The sequence below is a fragment of the Montipora foliosa genome, chromosome 2 (assembly GCF_036669935.1).
Source record: "Montipora foliosa isolate CH-2021 chromosome 2, ASM3666993v2, whole genome shotgun sequence".
NCBI classification, from domain to species: Eukaryota; Metazoa; Cnidaria; class Anthozoa; order Scleractinia; family Acroporidae; genus Montipora; species Montipora foliosa.
Genome location: NC_090870.1, coordinates 56,909,802 through 56,932,301, shown reverse-complemented (window position 1 = coordinate 56,932,301; position 22,500 = coordinate 56,909,802). Strand labels below are relative to the sequence as shown.

The 22,500-nt window shown below is 39.4% G+C and overlaps 1 protein-coding gene across 1 annotated transcript; it reads left to right on the top strand.

Moving 5' to 3' along the window:
- The first annotated feature begins 5,470 nt into the window (after positions 1–5,470).
- Positions 5,471–7,433, top strand: LOC137990999 (adrenocorticotropic hormone receptor-like). The gene has a single exon (XM_068836127.1). The coding sequence runs from the start codon at positions 6,071–6,073 to the stop codon at positions 7,019–7,021; it is 951 nt and encodes a 316-aa protein (XP_068692228.1). The 5' UTR covers positions 5,471–6,070; the 3' UTR covers positions 7,022–7,433.
- Positions 7,434–22,500: the final 15,067 nt, after the last annotated feature.

The following is a 22,500-nucleotide window of genomic DNA, read 5'->3' as shown; positions in this document are numbered from 1 at the left end:
AACAAAATGTAAACAAGGACGTCAGCAAAGATTCCCTTACAAGCACGAAAATTCTCTTATTGAAAGATTTCTCGCTCTTTTGTGAAGTCGCTCTCTATCTTGAGCTAACAGGCAAGGAATCAGCTTAAATTAAACAAGTATCTTTGATTTTTTTGGAAAAACGGAAATTTCGGCGTGGCTTTCAATGCCAAACGCGTTGCTAAATCTCTCGCACAGTCAAAATTTTCCTTGTGATTTAAAAGTCCGAAAATTCTTACCCTTGCTACTTTATCCTCTCTTATTTAAGTACGTGTGTGATAATCTGACCTGTTTTTGCAGCGTCAATTTTGCCTGAGGATATCACCGAATGTCAAAAGACTGTTACAGTAGCTTAGAAATGAAAGTACTGAATTCTCGAGTTGTAAAATGGTCATAAAATCTCGACCTCAAGTGAAGTTTGCTTGAAAATTTGTAATGTGGCTAACTGAAACACGATCTTTCCATATCTGCAATTCATAGCAATACTCACCATTCCATCACCTATTGTCATTAATGTGCTTCGGAGTTTTGTGAGCACTATTTGCAGATAACTTTACAACTTGTTTATCATCACAGAGCATTCATGACCGCAATTTGTGCTTTAAACTTAGTTTTCTCCCTCGTAGCAGTTCTTGGAAATATTCTCATAATCTGAGCTCTGTTAAAGGCTTCTTCGATTCCAACAAATTTAAAGACGTTATTCTGTAGCCTCGCTTTTTCAAATCTGGCGGTGGGATTGTTCGCGCAACTGTCGAGTTCTGCTATAACGACAGTTCATTTAATCATGAAAGTCGATGGAAATGACAACTTAGAATTATTCTTCCCAATCATTATATCTGCTTTTAATTTCTTTGCGTTTTTCCTCGCCAGCCCTGTGCATGGTTACTTACTATAACAGCTATCACTGTGGACAGATTGCTTTCGGTTTCCCTCCATTTGAGATATCATGAACTTGTCACGACAAGGCGAGTTGCAGTACTTTTGGTGTTATTGTGGGTGATAAGCATCGCTGCTGCATTCACATTTATTTCACTTCCAAAACACTCTGAGATAGTAAATATTGTTATGGCATGCATTGCAGTCCTTTTTACGTCTTGCGCATATGCAAGAATTTTCAAAGTTGTGAGGCACCATAAGATCCAAATTCGCTGCGAGCTTCAACAAACAAGTGATCATTCAGTGAGAGCGGGCCTTCTACGACAACAGAAAAACGCTTTAGATACTTTCTTCGTTTTTGTTGTTTTTGTATATGTCCCTCAAGAGCTTTCATAGCTTCCGCAGGTTGTTTAATTTATTTTATCATTTTTTTGGGGGGCCATAAATGAAGGACAGATGCCGGTCATTCGACAATAACAATACAGGAGAATTGAACGACAAAAATGGAAAAGACAAAATTGGAAAAGAAGACACCCCGACCCCGACCCCGACCCCGACTCCAACACCGACCCCGATCCGGTCCGGCACCGGCCCCGGGCCCGGCCCCGGCCTCTGTCCCGGCCCCCCGGCCCCGGCCCCGGCCCCGGCCTCGAGCCCGGGCCCGGCCCCGGCCCGTGTTTTAATTTAGCTACTACCAAAAAATTCGAAGCGTCGCCGTCACATCAAACGGCTGGCCTTTTACGAACTGTTTCTTCTGCGATATGGAAATTAATGGGAGGGTTATAAAATAAATAAACTTCTCTTTGGCTTGCTCAAAATTTTATATTTGCCCTCGAAGCTTCGTTTCTCGGCAAAATGTTCATTTTTCGGACAGCCGCGGACATTATCAGCCGACATACCATCCACCCGAAGGGATTTATTTCCTAAATATACCGTAATTGATAATATTGATATTATCATATTGATATTGATATTGATATATTGATATTACCATATTGATAATATTTGAATCTCTAGTGCTTGTGAAGTGCAGTGTGAGTCTCGGATTGATGATTTTATCTCTCCCATTTTACCCTCCAGTCGTGGATTCAAACTAGCTAATTTGAATGTCGCCAGTTTGGTGAAACATATCGACGAACTGAGAATCTTGCTCGCAGACACGCCCGTTGATGTTCTATCAATTAACGAGACCAGGCTTGACGACTCGGTTAAGGACAGCGATGTTTACATTCCTGGCTATGAAATTATTCGCCGTGACAGGAAAACAAATGGCCGCTTTGGCGGTGGTGTTTGTTTCTTTGTTCGCTCGAACATTAGTTATACTTTGCGATCTGATTTGAGTATTTACCAACTGGAAAATCTTTGTATAGAAATCCGCAAACCGAGATCAAAGCCTTTTCTCGTGGTAACCTGGTATAGGCCGCCTGACTCCTCAGTTGAGATCTTTAGTTATTTCGAATCGCTTATAGGTAAAATTGACGCGGAGAATGTTGAGTTCTATGTTTTGGGCGATCTGAACTGCAACTTAGCTGCTCCTCAATTGGACCATAATGCAAATCTACTCTCTAGCATCGCTGACGTTTACAGCCTGCAGCAGCTCATTACTGATCCCACTCGTTGCACTGAATCCTCTTCAACTTTAATTGACCTCGTTTTTACTAACCGTCCTGATAGGATTGTATGTTCTGGAGTGTCTCATATAGGCATAAGCGATCACAGCCTTATTTATGCTTATCGCAAGCTTTCTATAGATTTACCCTCGAGGGGCCATACTACAGTTACCTATAGAAAATTTAAGAACTTTAATTTATCCAATTTTCGTAGAGATATTGCACATCAAAATTGGCAGATCATAGGTAACTATGATAACCCAAATGATATGTGGGAAGCCTGGAAAAAACTGTTCCGTCGTTGTGTTGACAAGCATGCCCCCTTGCGTAATAAACGTGTTCGCCCTTGCAAATCACCTTGGATTACTTCGCAACTCAAAAAGCGCTTGCATGCAAGAGATATTCTTAAGTTAAAAGCTACTCGTTCTGGTAATGCGGAGGACTGGCGTAAATTCAAAAAACTTCGCAATATAGTAAACAATGAAATCAAACGTGCGAAAGAATGTCACTATAAGCATGCCCTCAATGAATACCAAGGTGATCCACGTAACACTTGGCGGATTGTCAATGAGCTTATGTCTAGGAAATCACACAAATGTGTCATAAGCGAACTTAAGCTCCCCTGTGACAATTCTATTTATGATTCTCATGAGTTGTCTAACGCCTTTAATGATCATTTTTCTTCTATTGGGCCTAAGTTAGCAAATGATATTCACGCCAATGAAGACAATTCTTCTCATTTGGATTATTTAGCTGAGACTGGTCACTGCACATTCGAACTAAAACCGACCAGCGTCTCTAAGGTTCTTCTTCTTTTATCCAGATTATGTGAGTCAAAATCTACTGGTTTGGACAGAATATCTGCAAAACTCTTGCGCGAATGTGCTGACTTAATAGCCGAATCACTCTGTACTATCTTTAATCATTCTATTGTTTCTGGAATTTTCCCTGATGAATGGAAACTTTCGAAAGTCATCCCCTTGTTCAAACAGGGTAATCGTTCAGATCTAAATAATTACCGCCCAATTTCAGTAATTCCAGTTGTAGCTAAAGTCTTTGAGAGAATTATTTATGATCAACTCTATAATTACCTTACTATACACAAACTCATTTCAAGACACCAATCGGGATTTCGACCTGTTCATTCCACTGTCACTGCCTTACTTGAAGCTACAGATAGCTGGGCTTACAACATTGATCAGGGTAATGTAAACGCAGTCGTTTTCTTGGATTTAAAGAAAGCCTTTGACACCGTCGATCACGATATTCTTTTGTCTAAACTTGCGAAATATGGTGTCAGTGGCACTTCATACAATTGGTTTAGATCATACTTGGACTGCCGCAAGCAACGATGTTTTATAAATGGTTCTCTCTCTGGGGACCATTTCCTTACTTGTGGTATACCTCAAGGTACAATTCTGGGTCCACTCCTTTTTCTAATATATATTAACGACTTACATTACTGTCTATTAAATTCTGAACCTCGAATGTATGCTGACGACACACACATAACTTTTGCTAGTAATAACACCCAAAGTATTAAATGAGGATCTTGCTAGAGTTGAAAGATAGCTAACTGCCAACAAGCTTACTCTTAACGCATCTAAAACTGAGTTTATGTTGATCGGATCGAGGCAAAGGCTAAGCACGTTTCACAACCCTCCGTCACTTATTATTGACGGTGCACCTATAACTCAAGTTACCTCTACGAAATCTCTAGGTGTTCATATTGATCAGACTTTATCTTGGAATGTTCATGTTGAGACTTTATGTAAGAAAATCGCGTCTGGTATTGGAGCGTTGAAGAGAGTGAGGTCTTTCGTTCCACATGAGACTCTCCGATCAATCTTCATGTCTTTAGTACAGCCTCACTTTGATTACTGCGATTCTGTCTGGGGATGTTGCGGCAAAACCCTAGCCAGTAAACTTACAAAACTTCAAAATCGCGCTGCGCGTATACTCACTTACTCGAACTATGATGCCAACGCTGATAACCTTATTCAAAAACTTGGATGGATAAAACTTGATTCTCAACGAACAATCCATAAGGCTGTGATGGTTTATAAGTCGCTTAATGGTCTTACTCCCGATTATCTTAGTTCTAAATTTGTTGACCGTAGTAGCGTCTCAAGTTACTCCTTAAGGGACACAGAGGGCAAACTAGCTATCCCACAGCCACACACAAACTATATGAAAAATAGCTTCAGCTACACTGGAGCAGTTCTTTGGAATAATTTACCAATCGAATTGAGGCAGGCTGACTCCCTTAGAGCGTTCCGGGCTGGCTGCGAGCGTTTCTGTTCATCAAGTTAATCTACAATTCTATACACGGCACTCATGTAAAGCAGGTTTTTATTTTGTCATTTAATATTATAGTTATATTTATTGATTACTTAGAACAATTTTGAATAATGTAGCTGTAGTCGTTGTATAATTTGTAATAATTCTGGTAATTAATTAGCTTTTTATAGTTGCGACTGATGAGTTTACTGTGTCTAAATAAAGTTATCCTATCCTATCCTCCTATCCTATCCTAATGACCCTATATGGAAACCGATTGCGTCGGTCGTTTTCTAAAAACTGAGACAACATCCTGTCGTTCTGTAATTAAAACAGCTCAGAATGTAATGAAAATTAAATAAAACAATTGTTCCATTCGCGCGTGTTGTATAGTGTATATCCGACGCGCGCACATGGAATAATTGTTAAGTATCTGAAGAGCGGGATCAAGTATATACGCTTATTTCATTCATGATTAATTATATAGACGGCGGAGGTTGTTTTCCGGCCTGCTAGAGGGCCGAGGCTGATGACTCCACCGATCTTCATGATTCCTCGTATTACATGTACTCCCAAGTGAACCTTGTCCAATGATCGTCGAAAAAAGCGATGACAGGTTTCATATTTGCATTTGATATTCAGGTGCTTAATTAATGGGGCACGCTCTGGAAACACTTCAACTTGGATGGGCTGTGTGCGAGTTCCTTGCATCCATGCCGAGTCGGCGGTTCCAAATGGGGCGCTAACAAATGGTAACATTTGTTTTGTTGATTTTTAATCCCGCAAAAAGACTGCCCTTGCCTTGACACGCTTACAGCAATTTTATGGCGATAAAGGAAGAAACACAGAGACTAAAATAAGAGAAGCAGTCAAACAATCGGGTGATTTTCCTTCAAGGATTCCCTTGTGCTTTCCAATCTTTAACATTTGCAGAGCTAAAACTGACTTGACGTCAACGAAAAAGTCGTGCATGGTACGACATCATTGAGAGTAAATTGGTATTCCCTAAGGAAATTACACAGGAAGATCCCAAGTTCCAATTAATTACGTATGGAGATAGCTGCTGAAAGCAACATGCACGGTTTTTACAATGATTAACACCTGCAACCTTCGATGGAATAAGGTTGCCGGAATTGATGTAACAACTACCTCCAAGTAAACTCACCCTGATAATCAGTGGTTCTGTGATTAAGCGAAATCATGAAAAATTGTCATTGAATGTGCCGTAAAATTGTCAGGGCCTCTTCAAAACACGAAGACGTTTCGCAGATTTGAGAATATATATCATGAACATGTTGACCGTTTCGGAGTTTTGTGAGCACTATTTGGAGATAAGATTGCACCTTGTTTATCATCACAGAGCATTCATGATCGCAATTTGTGCTTTAAACTTAGTTTTCTCCCTCGTAGCAGTCGTTGGAAATATTCTCATAATCCGAGCTCTGTTGAAGGCCTCGTCGATTCCAACAAATTTAAAGACGTTATTCTGCAGTCTTGCTTTTTCAGATCTGGCGGTTGGATTGTTCGCTCAACTTTGGAATTCTGCTATAACGACAGTTATTTTAATCATGAAAGTAAATGGAAATAACAACTTGGAATTCTTCTGCCCAATAATTTTATCTGTCTATTTTTTCTTTACTTTCTTCCTCGCTTGTGCATCGCTACTTACTATTACAGCTATCACTGTGGACAGATTGCTTTGGGTTATCCTCCATTTGCGATATCATGAACTTGTCACGACAAGGCGAGTTGCAGTACTTTTGGTGTTATTGTGGGTGATAAGCATCGCTGCTGCATTCACAGTCATTTCATTTCCAAAACACTCTGAGATAGTAAATATTGTTATGGCATGCATTGCAGTCCTTTTTACGTCTTGCGCATATGCAAGAATTTACAAAGTTGTGAGGCACCATAGGATCCAAATTCGCTGCGAGCTTCAACAAACAAGTGATCATTCAGTGAGAGCGGGCCTTCTACGACAACAGAAAAACGCTTTAGATACTTTCATCGTTTATGTTGTTTTTCTTGTCTGTTATCTTCCTGTCGTTTTTGTAAGCATAATCTCGCTGGTCAACAGTAGTTTTGCACTCGGCGTGTATCGTCAAACCGCAATTTTCCTCATTTTTCTTAATTCATCGCTAAACCCCATCCTGTACTGTTGGCGATATAGAGAAATACGACAAAATGTTTCAAGTGCAATGCACAAAACACTGTTTTGCTTCTCTTCAGGCCATTAAAAAGATGTCGTGTCCTACATTGTTGAGTATAACATAAGTCAATGAAGAAACTAATTGAACCAGCCAGGAAAAGAAGCATGGAGTTGTTGCATGACATAATTGTTGGCGAAGATGCTTTACCTCTGCAAGTGCTTGTCACATTCACAGTGATTTTAATATAGTTAATTGTACCACGTCGACCAACTGACCACTCCTAGTTTACAAAAAAGAATTTCCTCGCATAAAATTTCGCTCATGTGAAATATCAAACGGTGGGCTTCTGTTTGTCATACAGTAAAACCCTGCGAGTAAGAAGCTTCTATTTGAAAATTTAGCTTGAACAGGTTCTTACATAAATGTTATACAAAAATTCTTAAATAGGTTCTTATTTTCTGGATAAAAAAATTACATTGTAGATAACAGACTTTAGTGGTAATCGGCCTTCGTTGTCAATGCAAAAGTCAGTTTTTCCCTATCCCTTACCTCAAATCTGAATAAAATTTAAATGCAGAATTAAAAATTCACAAAATGACTATCGAAGTATCACATGAATCTTCAGAACATCAGTCAGTAGGCCATTTCCGAGTTCACACCAGCCTCCTCTTCAAAGCGAGTATAAGGTCGTGTTCTATTGGGATCAACCGTTTCAACCGTAACCGGCGCGGTTTAGGTTGAAGCACTCGAGGTTTCCCAATAGAACACTTTTCAAACCATTTTCGGTTGAAACGCGCTAACTCCTGAGAATATTAATATTCCTTACCAGACTTTTCAGCGTTGACAAGTAGAGGAAAGCAACACGGAAGGAGCCCGCGTAAACGACAGCGGTCGCTGCCAATGCTTTTTCAACCTAGTTTGATGCCGGTTGAAAAAGTTGATCAACCAAACCAACCGAAAACGGTTTTTTTTCCGAATAGAACACTAAAAACCCAACTAACCCAACCAAATAAAAACGGTTGATCCCAATAGAACACGACCTTAAGTGCGAAAATTACTTTCCATTCATACAGCTGTTTCGAGAAAGGTTGTCCAAAAGAAAGTGTAAGAGCGTTCGCGACAATGCCGAAACGTAGTATGGGACATATTCAGTCAGCCAAGAATAAAGTAATGATTATCAAAACTGTATTCCATAATAAGCTCTGAAAAAAAATTGAACCTGATATAATAATTAACAACTATTCACCGAAGTGGAGGTGGCTACGGTGGTGGATATTTACCGAGCCGCGAAGCGGCGCAAATCCCGCGCAAATTGCTCAGAGCAATTATGCCATGAGCGAGCGTTAAATATGAGATGGAATTAGTAACGATAACGGCGACGGGAACGAGAAAGTTACAAATTTGCATATTTCGTGGGCAAAAACAATAGCTTTGCACGCCCTGCATTTGCGTTTTTCATTTTTGTCCAATTCTTTGCCGTCGTCAGCAAAACAATAACGTGAAATAGCCAAATTTGAGGTTCTAAGGAAGAAGTCGCCAATTGGAGATATAATTTTCATTTTCTCTCCTAAATTAAGCTTGACTCTAATATCGGTTTTATTCTTGAGGGATTGCCACACCATTGTCAGGTTAAAAAGTTTGGAATAGTCTCGAAGTGATAACAATAACCGGAATTTATGTTTTGAGATGACGTACTCGTTGCTGTTTCCGTCGTCGTGGCTAAAGCTCTCTACTAAATCATACTTAATGGAGGGGAATGGTTCTGAAACCCCCCACTGGATTTGCCCCTGAAGAAAATCATCGTTATATTATACTTAACATGTCCATAAGTATTTGTGTTAATCTACATTTCTTTTCCGTTATTTCATGCTTTCATTTAAAATACAAACACCAAAATAAAAAAATTTCTCGATCCGACTCAGTCTCAAGGCGCTGTTACACTGTGAAATGTTTCGTGCCACTTGTTCCGCCACAATGTCGCCAAAACATTGCGAGACAAGTTGCACGAAACATTTCACAGTGTAACAGGGCCTTCAGCCTGAGGAATGTTCTTAATAAGTTCTTATAATTTTGGTTAATCTCAGCCTCAACGTTCTTATCAAAAAGGTTCTTATAAAAGAAAGAGCGTATAGTGTTTACGGAAATAGTTATGCTTCTGCATGGATAAAGTACAAAATTAATCATCCTTAGTGTGTACAGTTTACAGTGATCAAACAGATCAAACACCTGATTATGAGCCAACAGCATGCAGTAAAGCCTCATTTACTCTGACAACTTTTTCCTTGACAAGTTTTCCTTGATAGCGTAAATGGAAAAATATGACAAGTTTTTCCGTAACAAGTGCCCTTGTTTTTGCTAGTTTTTGAACAAGGACTGACTTGTCAAGGAAAAACTTGTCAAGGACGTTATTTACTAGTGTATATTACTTGTCAAGTGCACTTATTTACATATTTTAATTTTAAACTACTAAGGAAACCTTGTCAAGGAAACACTTGTCAAGGAGAACTTCTCAGTGTGTACAGTCGGCAAGTTTTGCTTGGCAAATGCACTTTTCAAGTGAAACTTGCCAATGTAAATGAGGCTTAAACAAACAAACCCTGCAAACAATATCCAACAATTTTAATCAACAACTATTTAAATGAAAGTTATATATACAGTAATCTCTTTCACGGCATTTTCCGTTTGACTGACAATCTTTACTCCCTCTCTCTTTACTTCAGAACAATAGCAAAAATGTTACTAATTAACAAGTCAACCTAAAGCGTAGTAAATTCGCTTACTCGACTGCAATTTCACAATTAAACAAAAGCAGCTGACAACTGGACATCCATTTGACACAAAAAGCCTATAAATATGATTGTCGAAATATGTCAGAATCTCTGTCAACACGGAATTGCAAACGTTTTCAAGCCTTCTTCGTTTTTTTTTTTTTAGCTAGTTTTACAACATATGTAAGGCAGCGAGGCATATATTAAGAAGGAAAACATTACCTGAAAGCTAACCGTTGTAAATAAGTGTTTTGGCTCTCGCTCTACTTCTGTTAGCTTTACGTTGATTTTCATTGAAATTTTCTCTTCTTCTCCTTCCTCGGCTTCTCTCGAGGATTTCTTCGCTTAAATTGCTTAAATTTCGTCTCCTCTTCTCTCGTGCTCTTTTCTGTTCTTTAATCTTTATTTAGTCCGGTCTGTTAAGTCGGAAAATTACGAAAATCGTGACAAGACGCGTAAAAACACCAAACTTGGCACAAATGTAGTTTAGAGTATAACTCATCATTTCAGAAGGGGTGCCACAAAAAAATACCCTAGGGGGGTGGGGAGGGGGGATTTTTTTGTAAGTAAGTCTCAGTTGTGGTGTGTCAAAAGAAGGGTTCCATTATGAGCTATGAAATAATTTAATTTGTTGATTACAGTGTGAAAGAAGTGTTGGTATAGGTAAAATAAAGACCAAGTAGTAAAATTTAATAAGCTGTGCTCAAATGTAAAAATATAATGCCTTTTTGTAGTAAAAAAAAGGCGAAAAAGACGACATATATGCGTAGTCATTATAAAGGTCAATTCCACATGAATTTCACTTCCTTTATGATATATAATGTTTTAGCGAGAAGATATTTACTAAGTTCCTTTTATTTAAATTTGTTGTAACAATGAAAATCTTTAAACAATAAATGGTAATAAAAAGCCAGCGGTGTTTCCATACAACATGCACTTTACCTCCCGGTGACCGGCGTGACAGTGGAGTTGTTGAGAGGTACGTTTTCTTGTTTTACACGGAATTTCACCATCTGAACTGTAAGTATCAACTCATGTTTTATACTCCATCCTTCTATGAGGTAAAATTCATTTCGTTATGATGTGAAACAAAGTCAAGTTGTTCTTTTAAAAACGAAGAGTTCAGTGATTTTTATTTTTATCCGTATATGTGAGCCGGTGTTCAATAAAAGTTACTCTGAATAAGCGTTATAACTTGAGATGAATGAAAAACTGTGAGAAATCATCAGATGTTATTAAAAAAATGGTTCAAGAAGGAAATGTTTAAGTAGGTTTATTATTTGATTTTAAACGAAAAATTATGGAGTGACACAAATCTGGCAAGCGGAGCGTGTTAAACTATTAAATGGTTGTCGGCCTCAAAGATACGATTACGGATAAAACAAAAATGCCATCAATTTTTTTTAGTTCAGACTGAAATTTCCTGAGTTAACAACGCTCTAAAAACAAAACCATTGTTAGATTAAGAATATTTTAAATGATATTTCTTTTTTCAGACGTTAGCCAACCAGTGAGTGCAAAGGATTAATCTTTGTTCAGCCAGGTCCGCTTCAAGAGATATCACACTGCCTGACACGTATTCCTTAGTTCCTCTTGTTTCTGTAAAAACATCAGAAGTAAACGTCCCTGCCACAAGCCAAGCAGGAGTGGAGACTGTAAGCACGGATCAGCTGTCTATTGCCATTGAAAAACAAGTTCACTGGTTGAAGTACTGTGAACAACATATTTATGAGGAGCTTACCAAAGGTATTCATCTTTCATGGGCTGCTTATCACGCATCTGTAACTGAACTGCCTAACCCTTTGCCATGCTTGGGTAGCTTGTTGCCATTGTTTTACGAGAAGGCTGCCACAGTAACCATGATGAAACATGGAATGTCTGTGGTTAAGAAGGCAACAGAATTTCTTAACCCGGGCCAAATTCCTGTCACTGTCTGTGACCAGCCTCTTTTTGCTATCGCAAAAGTTGTTCAGTGGAACTGGCCTGCTACACACGGAGAAAATGTTCATATTGTCATGCTGGGGGGCCTACACATTGAGATGGTGCTGTCGACCATGTGTGGTGACCTTGCAGCATTATCTGGCTGGACTACATCACTAACTGAGGCAGGGATAGCTTCCAGTGGGACATCAGATTCCTTCCTTAAGGTAGCGCATTTGACAAAAACCAGACGCGCCCACCAGGTAACCGCAGCAGCTTTGTATAAATTGCAGCATGTTGCCTTTCGGGAACTAAACGGTCAACAGGACAAAGAGGAGTTTCAGAAGTGGCACGATGGAATGATTAAGACCAGCCCAACGTACAAGTTTTGGGACATGATCATGCAAATGGAACTCAAAGTACTGTCATTTGTGAAAGCACATCGTGAAAACAACTCCTCTGTACGTAGAAGCCTTGGAATCTCTTGCTCCTTGGTCCTTTGATCTTGATCACACTAATTACGCGAGGTGGCTACCTATTCACATAAGAGATATGAAGTGCTTACCAGGCCCCGTTCAACAAAGCCTCAGAGAATGCTGGGTCATTTCGAAGTCATCAAGCAGTTTTTCAAGCATCCCAATCGACCAGGCACACGAGCAAAATAACGCAAGGGTGAAGGGATCAGGTGGAGCTGTAGGACTAACGGAAAGTCCTGTCGCATTTAGAAGATGGATGGTGGCCGGACCAGAAAGTGCTCGAGTGTTGCAAGAGTTCGAAAGTCAGTTGAAAGTGAAACAAATGTTGATGAAAAGAACAAACACCACGAAAAAGGACTTTCACAGAAAACCTTTCAAAGTCATGTCAAGCAACTTGTAAGTACAATTTCAGAAATGGGAAACCCTTTTAAGGATGACTGCCCTGAATTACTTGCCCTTGACACACGCAATTGCGCAGATGTCTCAGTCGTGGATAATGTGCATAGAGTCCAGGAACTTGGATTACGCCAGTACAAGAAAGTCGTAAAAGACGTCATTGATGAAAGGACTGTATCGATTCACGATACGATTTCAAAGAATACCTTGCCACTGTTCAAGCGCCAGCAGCCGAAGCAAATCTGCAAAGCGTCCTTAAAGTTGACAGCGGTAACAAGTGACCGTTACCTCTTCAGTTGTTTGTATATTGCCAGCCAACAGCGCGAAGGAGATCTTGAAGAGTTCTTCAAGCATGAAAATCAGCCGTATCCACCTTCTTTGTCAGAGTTTGGCAATCTCCGATTCGGGTAAAGTCTGATTTGATTTCATGCGTCAACAAAGAAACACCGCCACCTCCACCACCAGCATCTTTTGATGTCAAAGTTTTTGATGGAGCAGCTATTGTGCATGCGCTTCCAGTTTCATCTGTCGCTACGTTCTCTGAATATGCAGATTCCAGATTCTTACCTTTCCTGGAAAACCACTTGAAGAGTACCAAACGAATTGACGTTGTGTAGGATGAATACCGAGTGGCAAGTCTGAAAGAATCTGCCCTTGAGAAGAGAGGAAAAGGCGTGAGACGAAAGGTAGCTGGGCATGTCAAGTTACCTCAGAACTGGCAGGTATTTCTCGAAGAAAGCTGCAACCATGAAGAAGCCAACACGGGGATTCTTGTAAACGTTAGAGATGCTTTGGATAAGGGGGGGGAGAAGTGTCTTTGTTCGCACTGTTGACATATGTTCTTGTTATTCTAATTGCGCACTTCCACACGTTGTCTTCGATTTGGTCTGGATTGAGCTTTTGGGTCGCCTTTGGGATGGGAAAGATTTTTCAGCTGCTTTCTTTTAACACCATTTGTGAGCATTTGGGAAAGTAGAAATGCCGTGCACTTCCATTTTTCCACGCATTTACTGGTTGCGACACTACATCAGCATTCCTGGGGAAAGGAAAGAAATCTGCGTGGGAGGCCTGGAAAGCGTACCCTGAAGCCACAGAGGCTTTCTGTTTTGTGAACGATAGCCCCTTCCTTCCAGTTGATATCAACACTCCTGTGTTTGATGTCCTTCAGCGCTTTGTGGAGATACTTTATGACAGTACCAGCCTTGCTACCGTGAACACTGCTCGACGAGAACTGTTCACAAAAAAGAATTGGGGGCTAGAAAACATTCCCCCAACAGAGGTAAGAAGCCATCATACACAAATTTTTAGTTGTTTTTGTGTTTGATAGGCTAAATTTTTGATAGGTAAACACCTGTGAGGACAACGCGAAAAAAAAAATAACCAGTTTAGCGAAAAGACGAGAAACATTTCAACTAACCCAACCTTTTCTTGTATTGAATCCACTTATCAGTTTTATTTTAACTATCCAAAGCCTATCATAAGGCTATGTTGGACTTGAACCTATAGCTATTCTACTTTGGCTATTAGAGAGCTTAATTTATGAAGTACATGGAAATAAGCGGTGCGCGTTTGTTTTAAATTATACTTGTGTAAAAAATTTATATATAATTTCTATTGTTTATTAGGATGCCCTGTTGAATCATTCTAACAGAGCTCTTTACCAAGCAAGCATCTGGACGTCCCTTGATGAGCAACAATTTTACCCATCCCCGTCTGATTTTGGATGGAAAATGGAGAACGGCCCGGTAGATGGAGGCCCCGCTGAACCGTACTTCCAGAAGCCTCTAAGGCGTGCAGTGAATTGCCAAAGTGTGGATGCAAGAAAAGTTGCAAGAGTGGTCGTTGTAAATGTTTCAAAGCCAATCTACCATGTACTGAGCTCTGTAGTAGTTCTGAAGGCTGCCAGAACGCAAATCCTTAGAAATAGAGCAACAAATAACAACCATTTACGATATCTAGCCGAAGATGTTAAAAATTAAATGTGTAAAAGGCAACAAAAACACTCCTTGATATAAGTGCGCTCAAAGCATTATGGGAATGTCACGTGATCAAGGCAAATGACAATTTATGGACACAAACACAAAACTGAGTCTGAGTAATGTAGTTTAGTCATTTTACAACGGCATTCATCAAACCTGGTACGTAATAAACACATTAAATGCCAGAGCCTCGCTTTCATGCCAGCATTTGAGTATTGCGTAATTTTTATGAGCTTCATGCCCCCCCCCCCCCCCCACGAAAGCCAAATCACGTGGCACCCCTTCTAAATTCGTTTCTTACGTCAAAAGGAACATCTGTACCTAATTTGGTGCTTTTACGCGATTTGTCACGATTTTCGACCTAACAGACCGGACTAATTCTGTTCCTCGTCACTAAGTGATATGATTTCCCACCCCGGCAGTCTGTACGGGCGGACGTAAGTGACGTCACAACCAAAATTTCTCGTATCGATAGATTACCCATAAAATATTACCCATGGTTCTCGCTGAGCTCCGCCAATAAGGGACGAACCATTAGAAAAGTGATGGGGGGGGTGGGGGATTTTCAACTTGTACGATTTTTTTTTTCGCGCACTGTTTGTGCAGGAATTTTTTTTCCAGGTGAAACCCCCTGCACGAATTTTTTTTTTAGACAAATATTGCTTTTTTAACAGTGAAATCTTGATTCATTATCTATGTTTTTGAGAGACTATAGAGTTAACGCAAGCAACACATCAAAAACCTCTCAGACACACAATTGACTGCAGAGCAGATCAATATACTCTCTCGAGGTTTGAAATTCATTCCAACACCTGTCATGAAAGAAAACCAGATAAGGCGCCAGCTAATTTCAGACTTCAACCAATTTGCCAGAAGGATGCGCCTTCAATATATCTATCATGACCAAAATACTGAGCAACATCTATTTCACGTGAAATCCAGTTGGATTCCACCGATTCAACGGTCAGTTGCTCTTGAGACTTACTTAGAAGAAGTCAAGATAAAGCTTGCGGAACTCCACTGGTTAAACCTAAAAATAATCTGCCACCCGGCGAGGAACGAGCTCTCAAGGAGCTCATTAACAACAAAGAAATTATTCTCAAAAAAGAAGATAAAGGCACAACAACCGTCGTTATGAACAGAGAAAAAAAAATTACTGAGGGACAGATACAACTGGATGATAGAGATAACTATCAGCCACTGGACAAACCAATGGTTGGAGATACATTCCAGCGAGTTAAACACCTCATTAACTCCCTTCGCCAAGCAGGGTGCATAGATGAAATGACGGCTAAATGGTTTAACCAAACACCAGATCCGCCTCGAATTCCAGTGTTCTATACCCTCACGAAAATTCACAAACCGACATTAGTCGGAAGACCTATCATATCTGGGTGTGATGGCCTAACAGAACGCCTATCAACGCCTATCATCATTTTTGGTTTTTTCCCCCCCCCCCCCCCCCCCCCTCCTCCATCACTTTTCTAATGGTCCGTCCCTAATAAGAAAAAGATAAATACCAAGAACGGAGGTATTTATCTGACTTCTTTTATGATTTTATTTCGGAGCAATTGCAGAATACCCGGCCCAGCAAATGTCTTACTAAAAACGCTATCAACGCGGTCCGCAGTCCCGAAGTCGATGAATGAAAAGAAAAGTGTTAAAGGGCAAGCTTCTAAACGAGTGCTTTCTTCTTCACACGATCTCGTGAAAAGTGTTGTTAACCGAACCGCAAAATAAAAGGTAACATTTTACGAAAATGCTAATGCACCGGGCATAGAGATGTTAGGTCTTTGCAATAATATCAACGCTCTGAATTTGGACGCGCTGCTCTTAATCAGTGTCAGTTTCATAATTTTAAAACACTTTATATGTAAATTGTAACACGTCTTTATTGAAATAATCAGAAATTCATTTTTTGTTGAGAAGAGAAGGCGATCGATGAAAATTTATTAGCCTTAATTTTTTTTGGGTTGTTCTGCAAAATCCCTCATTCGAGGGATTTACCTGTATAAATCCCTTTCAATTAAATTCATCAGCCCTGCTCTTCCCTGCTACTTTTTACATTAGGTGTGTAAGTTAAATGTCGGTCGTTGAATGACAAAAGAAAATGCGCCAACCATAATACCAGATAATCTCTGCGCAAAGAGTCTTTGAAAATTCGAATTTTTGCAAAGAATGTATTGAATCGTAAACTTATTAACGCATTTTCCTTCCAAGAATTTTTCAGTTTTTGATGGCTAATGATTGCCTAGTTGTAAAAGCCAAAAGGCTGAAAATGGGATAATTAACAAAGTTTAACAAATTCGTTTTTGTAAACGGCATGATGCCTTCATCATACCCTCTGTGAGCAACTCGTATGTTAGTGAAACCACAGTCAATGCACCTTTCCATTTTTCTGAACAGGAAGTTATTTTCAATAATCAAGTACGTTCTCATTGTAATAGACCATATTAGTGTTCTCAGTATTGGACTGGAACTATCTTGCAATGGAGGCTCATGCGGGGGAATATATTAAAAAGTATTTGCATTTGAAAAGATTCTCCCGCATTAGCCTCCATTGCATGCTAGTTCCAGTCCAATACTGAGAATACGAATATGGTCTATTGAATACCATATCGTTATTGAGCTGGAACAGGAGGTTATTGTTGCAATCATTGAGGTGGAATTTTAGAGCTCCTTATTTTGCAATAAAGATGACCTGTTCCAGTAAGTGATCTCAATAATGACCTTCTGTTTCAACTGGGTAATCACAAAGGCTTTGGGAAAACCAACCAAATTAAATAGCCTTTATTGTCCTTTGTTTTTACAGTGCCTATTATGTTTGCAAGATAGACTTGAAGACTGCAATCTTGTTCTAGTTATTTTTAATCGTTATAGTACAATTTCCCTGAAGGACCTAATTTTGGAATTTGCACACCACCAAAATTTTCTACACAACTGGTGGTATTCAACCTCACTGTCCTTGAACTATTTTGGAAACTCTTACTTTTTGTTCATCCGTCTCTCTTTGGTAACTCTGAGAGGTTTTTGATAGCTTTTTCTTGGATGTTTTTTAGGACAGACTGTACAGCAAGCTCAACCAAATCTTTGTCTTTGCTCATAAAAAAAACGACGTTGTTTCTGCTTCTCACAGTTCACTGTCAGTACAAAGAGTAAGGTAAGAAACTAAATCGCTGAAGAAAGACTCAAGGCGCCACAAAAGGAATCTTACCTTTTGCGGCTGGAAATCTCCTCAATGATCACCAAACTAAGGCCACCACTCTAAAACATGTCAGTGATATCGATTGCGTCAACCAGAATTTTCTTTCCTTCAAACACTTCGAGAGACTGTGAAAGAATATGGTCGAGTCCATTGTCTAAATCAAGTTTCCCTCTTTGGTTTTAGTTCACAGCCTGTGACAGCAAATCATCATGGCCGCCCTCCATCATCCCAAACGAACGCTTTCCGAAATAACTGAACATGTTTGCTCACAAGCAACGTCCACCACACTGTAATGAAACTTAGTTCAAACTCCTTGAGAAAAGGCAATTAATTCATATAGAAATGAGTAAAAACTCCAAAATTACCCAGACTTCCTAGCGACTGATACGCTTTCAATGAAAAGGTGCATCGTATGGAGGTATATCTATGACAAAATTCAATGATCAGTATTTGAAATAAAATCGTCCAAATTATGAATGCATCAATCCAAAGCTGAATGGCAACAAGCCGATTCTGCAAATGGCCATCACGGAAAGAGGCATAACGCAAATAGCCATAACGCAAACAGTCATCACGGAAAAAGGCCTAACGTAAAGAGGAATAACGCAGAGGCATAACGCAAAAAGGCATAACGCAGCAAAGCAGAACGCAAATATTCATAACGCAAAAAGTATAACGTAAAATAGCCATATGGCAAAGGCCCTTTGAAGAATGGAGACTAGCTGTGTACTCCGTAAATAATTTCAGCTCTAAAAAAAAATCAAGTGATTATTAAAGAGAAAGAACATATAATCGCTATCGAACGTTTTCTTCCTGTTGAAGTTATCATGAGGAGCTTAAGCCTACTCAGGAATTCTCGGCTGGACGTCCCCTGACGGTGTAGATATCCATCAACAAAGGCTAAAAACATAACACAAAAGGTGTTTCGTATTCAGAAAAGTGTTAAAGCATTCAGGATCGATCAGATTGTACTGTGAACTTACGTTAAGCAGAAAAAAGTAGTTAATTTTTTATTGAATGACCATATTTAGGGGCGAGATGAATTTTGTGGGCAACACAAATCTATTTCAGTTCGTTTGCGCGTATCGACAGTGGCCTTTAGTGCTGGGGAACCATTTTTCATTCTATAGGATTTATGGATTAACTCTCTCACCCGGGGAAAATTGGTACAGGTCACCGTCTTCTCTCGCCGACCAGCACTACTTCGACGCTCCTCGCCGCTGGTGAGCGAGAAGACCTCTGGCATCCAGGGTAAAATGTTAGCCAATTTGTCGAAGGAAAGTTTTTTCAGCTCTTTCGAAGAGAGATTTGTCGCCTTCAAGTCGGTAATTTTTTGCGGGGAAAATGGTGATCACATTCCGAAATTCGGCGGGTCTAATCTGCAGATCGCAGGTCGCAGGTCGCAGGTGACAGGTTGCAGTCATTGTTTCACCAATACAGAAAGTATCCTAAACATTCTTAAAAGCTAACCTTACGCCTAAAAACGTTTGTTTAGGCCTAATTAGGCCCAAGGTTAGCTTTTAAGAATGTTTAGGATACTTTCTGTATTGGCGAAACAATGACCTGCAACCTGTGACCTGCGACCTGCAGATTAGACTCGCCGTCCAAAATCCTGGTAAAAACGTGGACGAAGCTTACGGAATAACTTTGGTTAGCCTCTGTGGGGAGATTAATTGAGCAGTCTTCGTCTGAATGTCATGGATTTCTGTATTCATGTTTTCAAACTAGTTATGTAGTCAGTAAACAATGTTGACGTCGGGGAATTCGGTGCTGGAAGCCTTCCCGGTATACAGGCTCACGCTCAAACGTTGAGGTAAAATAATTGCTGTTAGGTTCAATTTCATGATATCAGGATATCATGATAGCAGGAAATTGATAAGTCTGTAATTAATATTGAATGTGCCTCCCTGTGACATGCAGGGAAATCAATTAGCCCGGAATGAAATTTTACACAGCTACAATTGGGCATTCTAAATTTCCCACTTCTCACCTCAGTTACCGAGTTCCATAAGTATAAAACTTAAAAATGATTTGCTTTAAAATCAGAAAAGAACCAATTCACCGTTGCTGTTGAGAAAAGTGTATGCCAGGCAAAACAAGTTGCATCTCGGTAGCCTGAAAGTTAACTGACAAAATAATTTGCCTGTGTTTAAATTAACAAATACACCAATACATCACTAACGTTTCATGTTTAACCGGAGTATTATGTTCGAAGGTGTAATAGCTGTTGAGTTTTATTCCTCAGTTATCGAGTTCCATGAGTATAAAACTTAAAAATGGATTGCTTTAAAATCAGAAAAGAACCAATTCACCGTTGCTGTTGAGAAAAGTGTATGCCAGGCAAAACAAGTTGCATCTCGGCAGCCTGAAAGTTAAGATATAATTTGCCTGTGTTTAAATTAACAAATACACCAATACATCACTAACGTTTCATGTTTAACCGGAGAATTAGGGAAGCAGCTGTTCGAAGGTGTAATAGCTGTCGAGTTTTATTCCTCAGTTATCGAGTTCCATACATGAGTATAAAACTTAAAAATGGATTGCTTTAAAATCAGAAAAGAACCAATTCACCGTTGCTGTTGAGAAAAGTGTATGCCAGGCAAAACAAGTTGCATCTCGGTAGCCTGAAAGTTAACTGACAAAATAATTTGCCTGTGTTTAAATTAACAAATATACCAATACATCACTAACGTTTCATGTTTAACCGAAGAATTAGGGAAGCAGATGTTCGAAGGTGTAATAGCTGTTGAGTTTTATCCCTCAGTTATCGAGTTCCATAAGTATAAAACTTAAAAATGGTTTGCTTTAAAATCAGAAAAGAAACAATTCACCGTTGCTGTTGAGAAAAGTGTATGCCAGGCAAAACAAGTTATATCTCGGCAGCCTGAAAGTTAAGAAATAATTTGCCTGTGTTTAAATTAACAAATACACCAATACATCACTAACGCGTTTCATGTTTAACCGGAGAATTAGGGAAGCAGATGTTCGAAGGTGTAATAGCTGTTGAGTTTTATTCCTCAGTTATCGAGTTCCATGAGTATAAAAATTAAAAATGGATTGCTTTAAAATCAGAAAAGAATCAATTCACCGTTGCTGTTGAGAAAAGTGTATGCCAGGCAAAACAAGTTGCATCTCGGTAGCCTAAAAGTTAAGATATAATTTGCCTGTGTTTAAATTAATTTAAAATAAAGAGAATAAAGAAATAATTTTCCATTTTTTAATTGCATGATGCTGGCCGTTGTAAACCGTGTTTTAGAAAATATTTCCGATTGATTTACTGTGCCTCTGGACTATTCTGACACATCACTCAAAATTAATTTAAAGTAATTTGAGTTCAGTATTTGTCGTCATTAAAACTTTATGACGAAGTCGGCCCAACAAATGTGTCGAGATTAACACCTCTCTTTCCCTTTGTCTGTCGCTCTGCCTTTTTAGCGTGAGTCTTGTTACAACTCCCACTGAGATTTTGGTAATATTTTTTTACCTAAACAGCGGGGACCCACATTCCTGACCCAAGTTAAGCTCCTCATGCTCTGCGTTATGCCTCATTGCGTTATCCTTTTTGCGCTGTGGCCATTTGCGTTATGCGTCTTTGCGTCATGCCTTTTTGGGTGATGCCTACTTTCGTTATGGCTGTTTGCGTTATGGCTATTTGCGTTATGCCTCTTTTGCGTTATGGCTGTTTGCTTTATGGCTTTTTGTGTTATGCCTCTTTCCGTGATGGCCATTTGCAGAATCGGTTTGTTTCCATTCAGCTTTGGATTGATGCATTCATGATTTGGACGATTTTATTTCAAATATTGATCATTGAATTTTGTCATAGATATACCTCCATACATCGGAGCTCAGACATTATCCTTTACTCAATTCAACATGGATTGCAAAAACATTGTTCTTGCTTTTGAAAGGTTTAAGCTTTCAAAACAAAATGTAAACAAGGACGTCAGCAAAGATTCCCTTACAAGCACGAAAATTGTCTTATTGAAACATTTCTCGCTCTTTTGAGAAGTCGCTCTCTATCTTGAGCTAACAGGCAAGGAATCAGCTTAAATTAAACAAGTATCTTTGATTTTTTTGGAAAAACGGAAATTTCGGCGTGGCTTTCAATGCCAAACGCGTTTCTAAATCTCTCAAGTTCATCGACTCTGTGATAACGCTATCTGCAATACTAATTAAATGTCGCACAGTCAAAATTTTCCTTGTGATTTAAAAGTCCGTAAATTCTTACCCCTTGCTACTTTATCTTCTCTTATTCCAGCTTTATTAAGTACGTGTGTGATAATTTGACCTGTTTTTGCAGCGGCAATTTTGCCTGAGGATATCACCGAATGTCAAAAGACTGTTACAGTAGCTTAGAAATGAAAGTACTGAATTCTCGAGTTTTAAAATGGTCATAAAATCTCGACCTCAAGTGGAGTTTGCTTGAAAATTTGTAATGTGGCTAACTGAAACACGATCTTTCCATATCTGCAATTCATAGCGATACTCACCATTCCATCACCTATTGTCATTAATGTGCTTCGGAGTTTTGTGAGCACTATTTGGAGATAACTTTACAACTGGTTTATCATCACAGAGCATTCATGACCGCAATTTGTGCTTTAAACTTAGTTTTCTCCCTCGTAGCAGTCCTTGGAAATATTCTCATAATCCGAGCTCTGTTGAAGGCTTCTTCGATTCCAACAAATTTAAAGACGTTATTCTGTAGCCTCGCTTTTTCAAATCTGGCGGTGGGATTGTTCGCGCAACTGTCGAGTTCTGCTATAACGACAGTTCATTTAATCATGAAAGTGGATGGAAATGACAACTTAGAATTATTCTG

Excerpts from the sequence above, each read along its gene's own strand:
- LOC137990999 (XM_068836127.1), top strand. The coding sequence starts at position 6,071 with ATGAACATGTTGACCGTTTCGGAGTTTTGTGAGCACTATTTGGAGATA.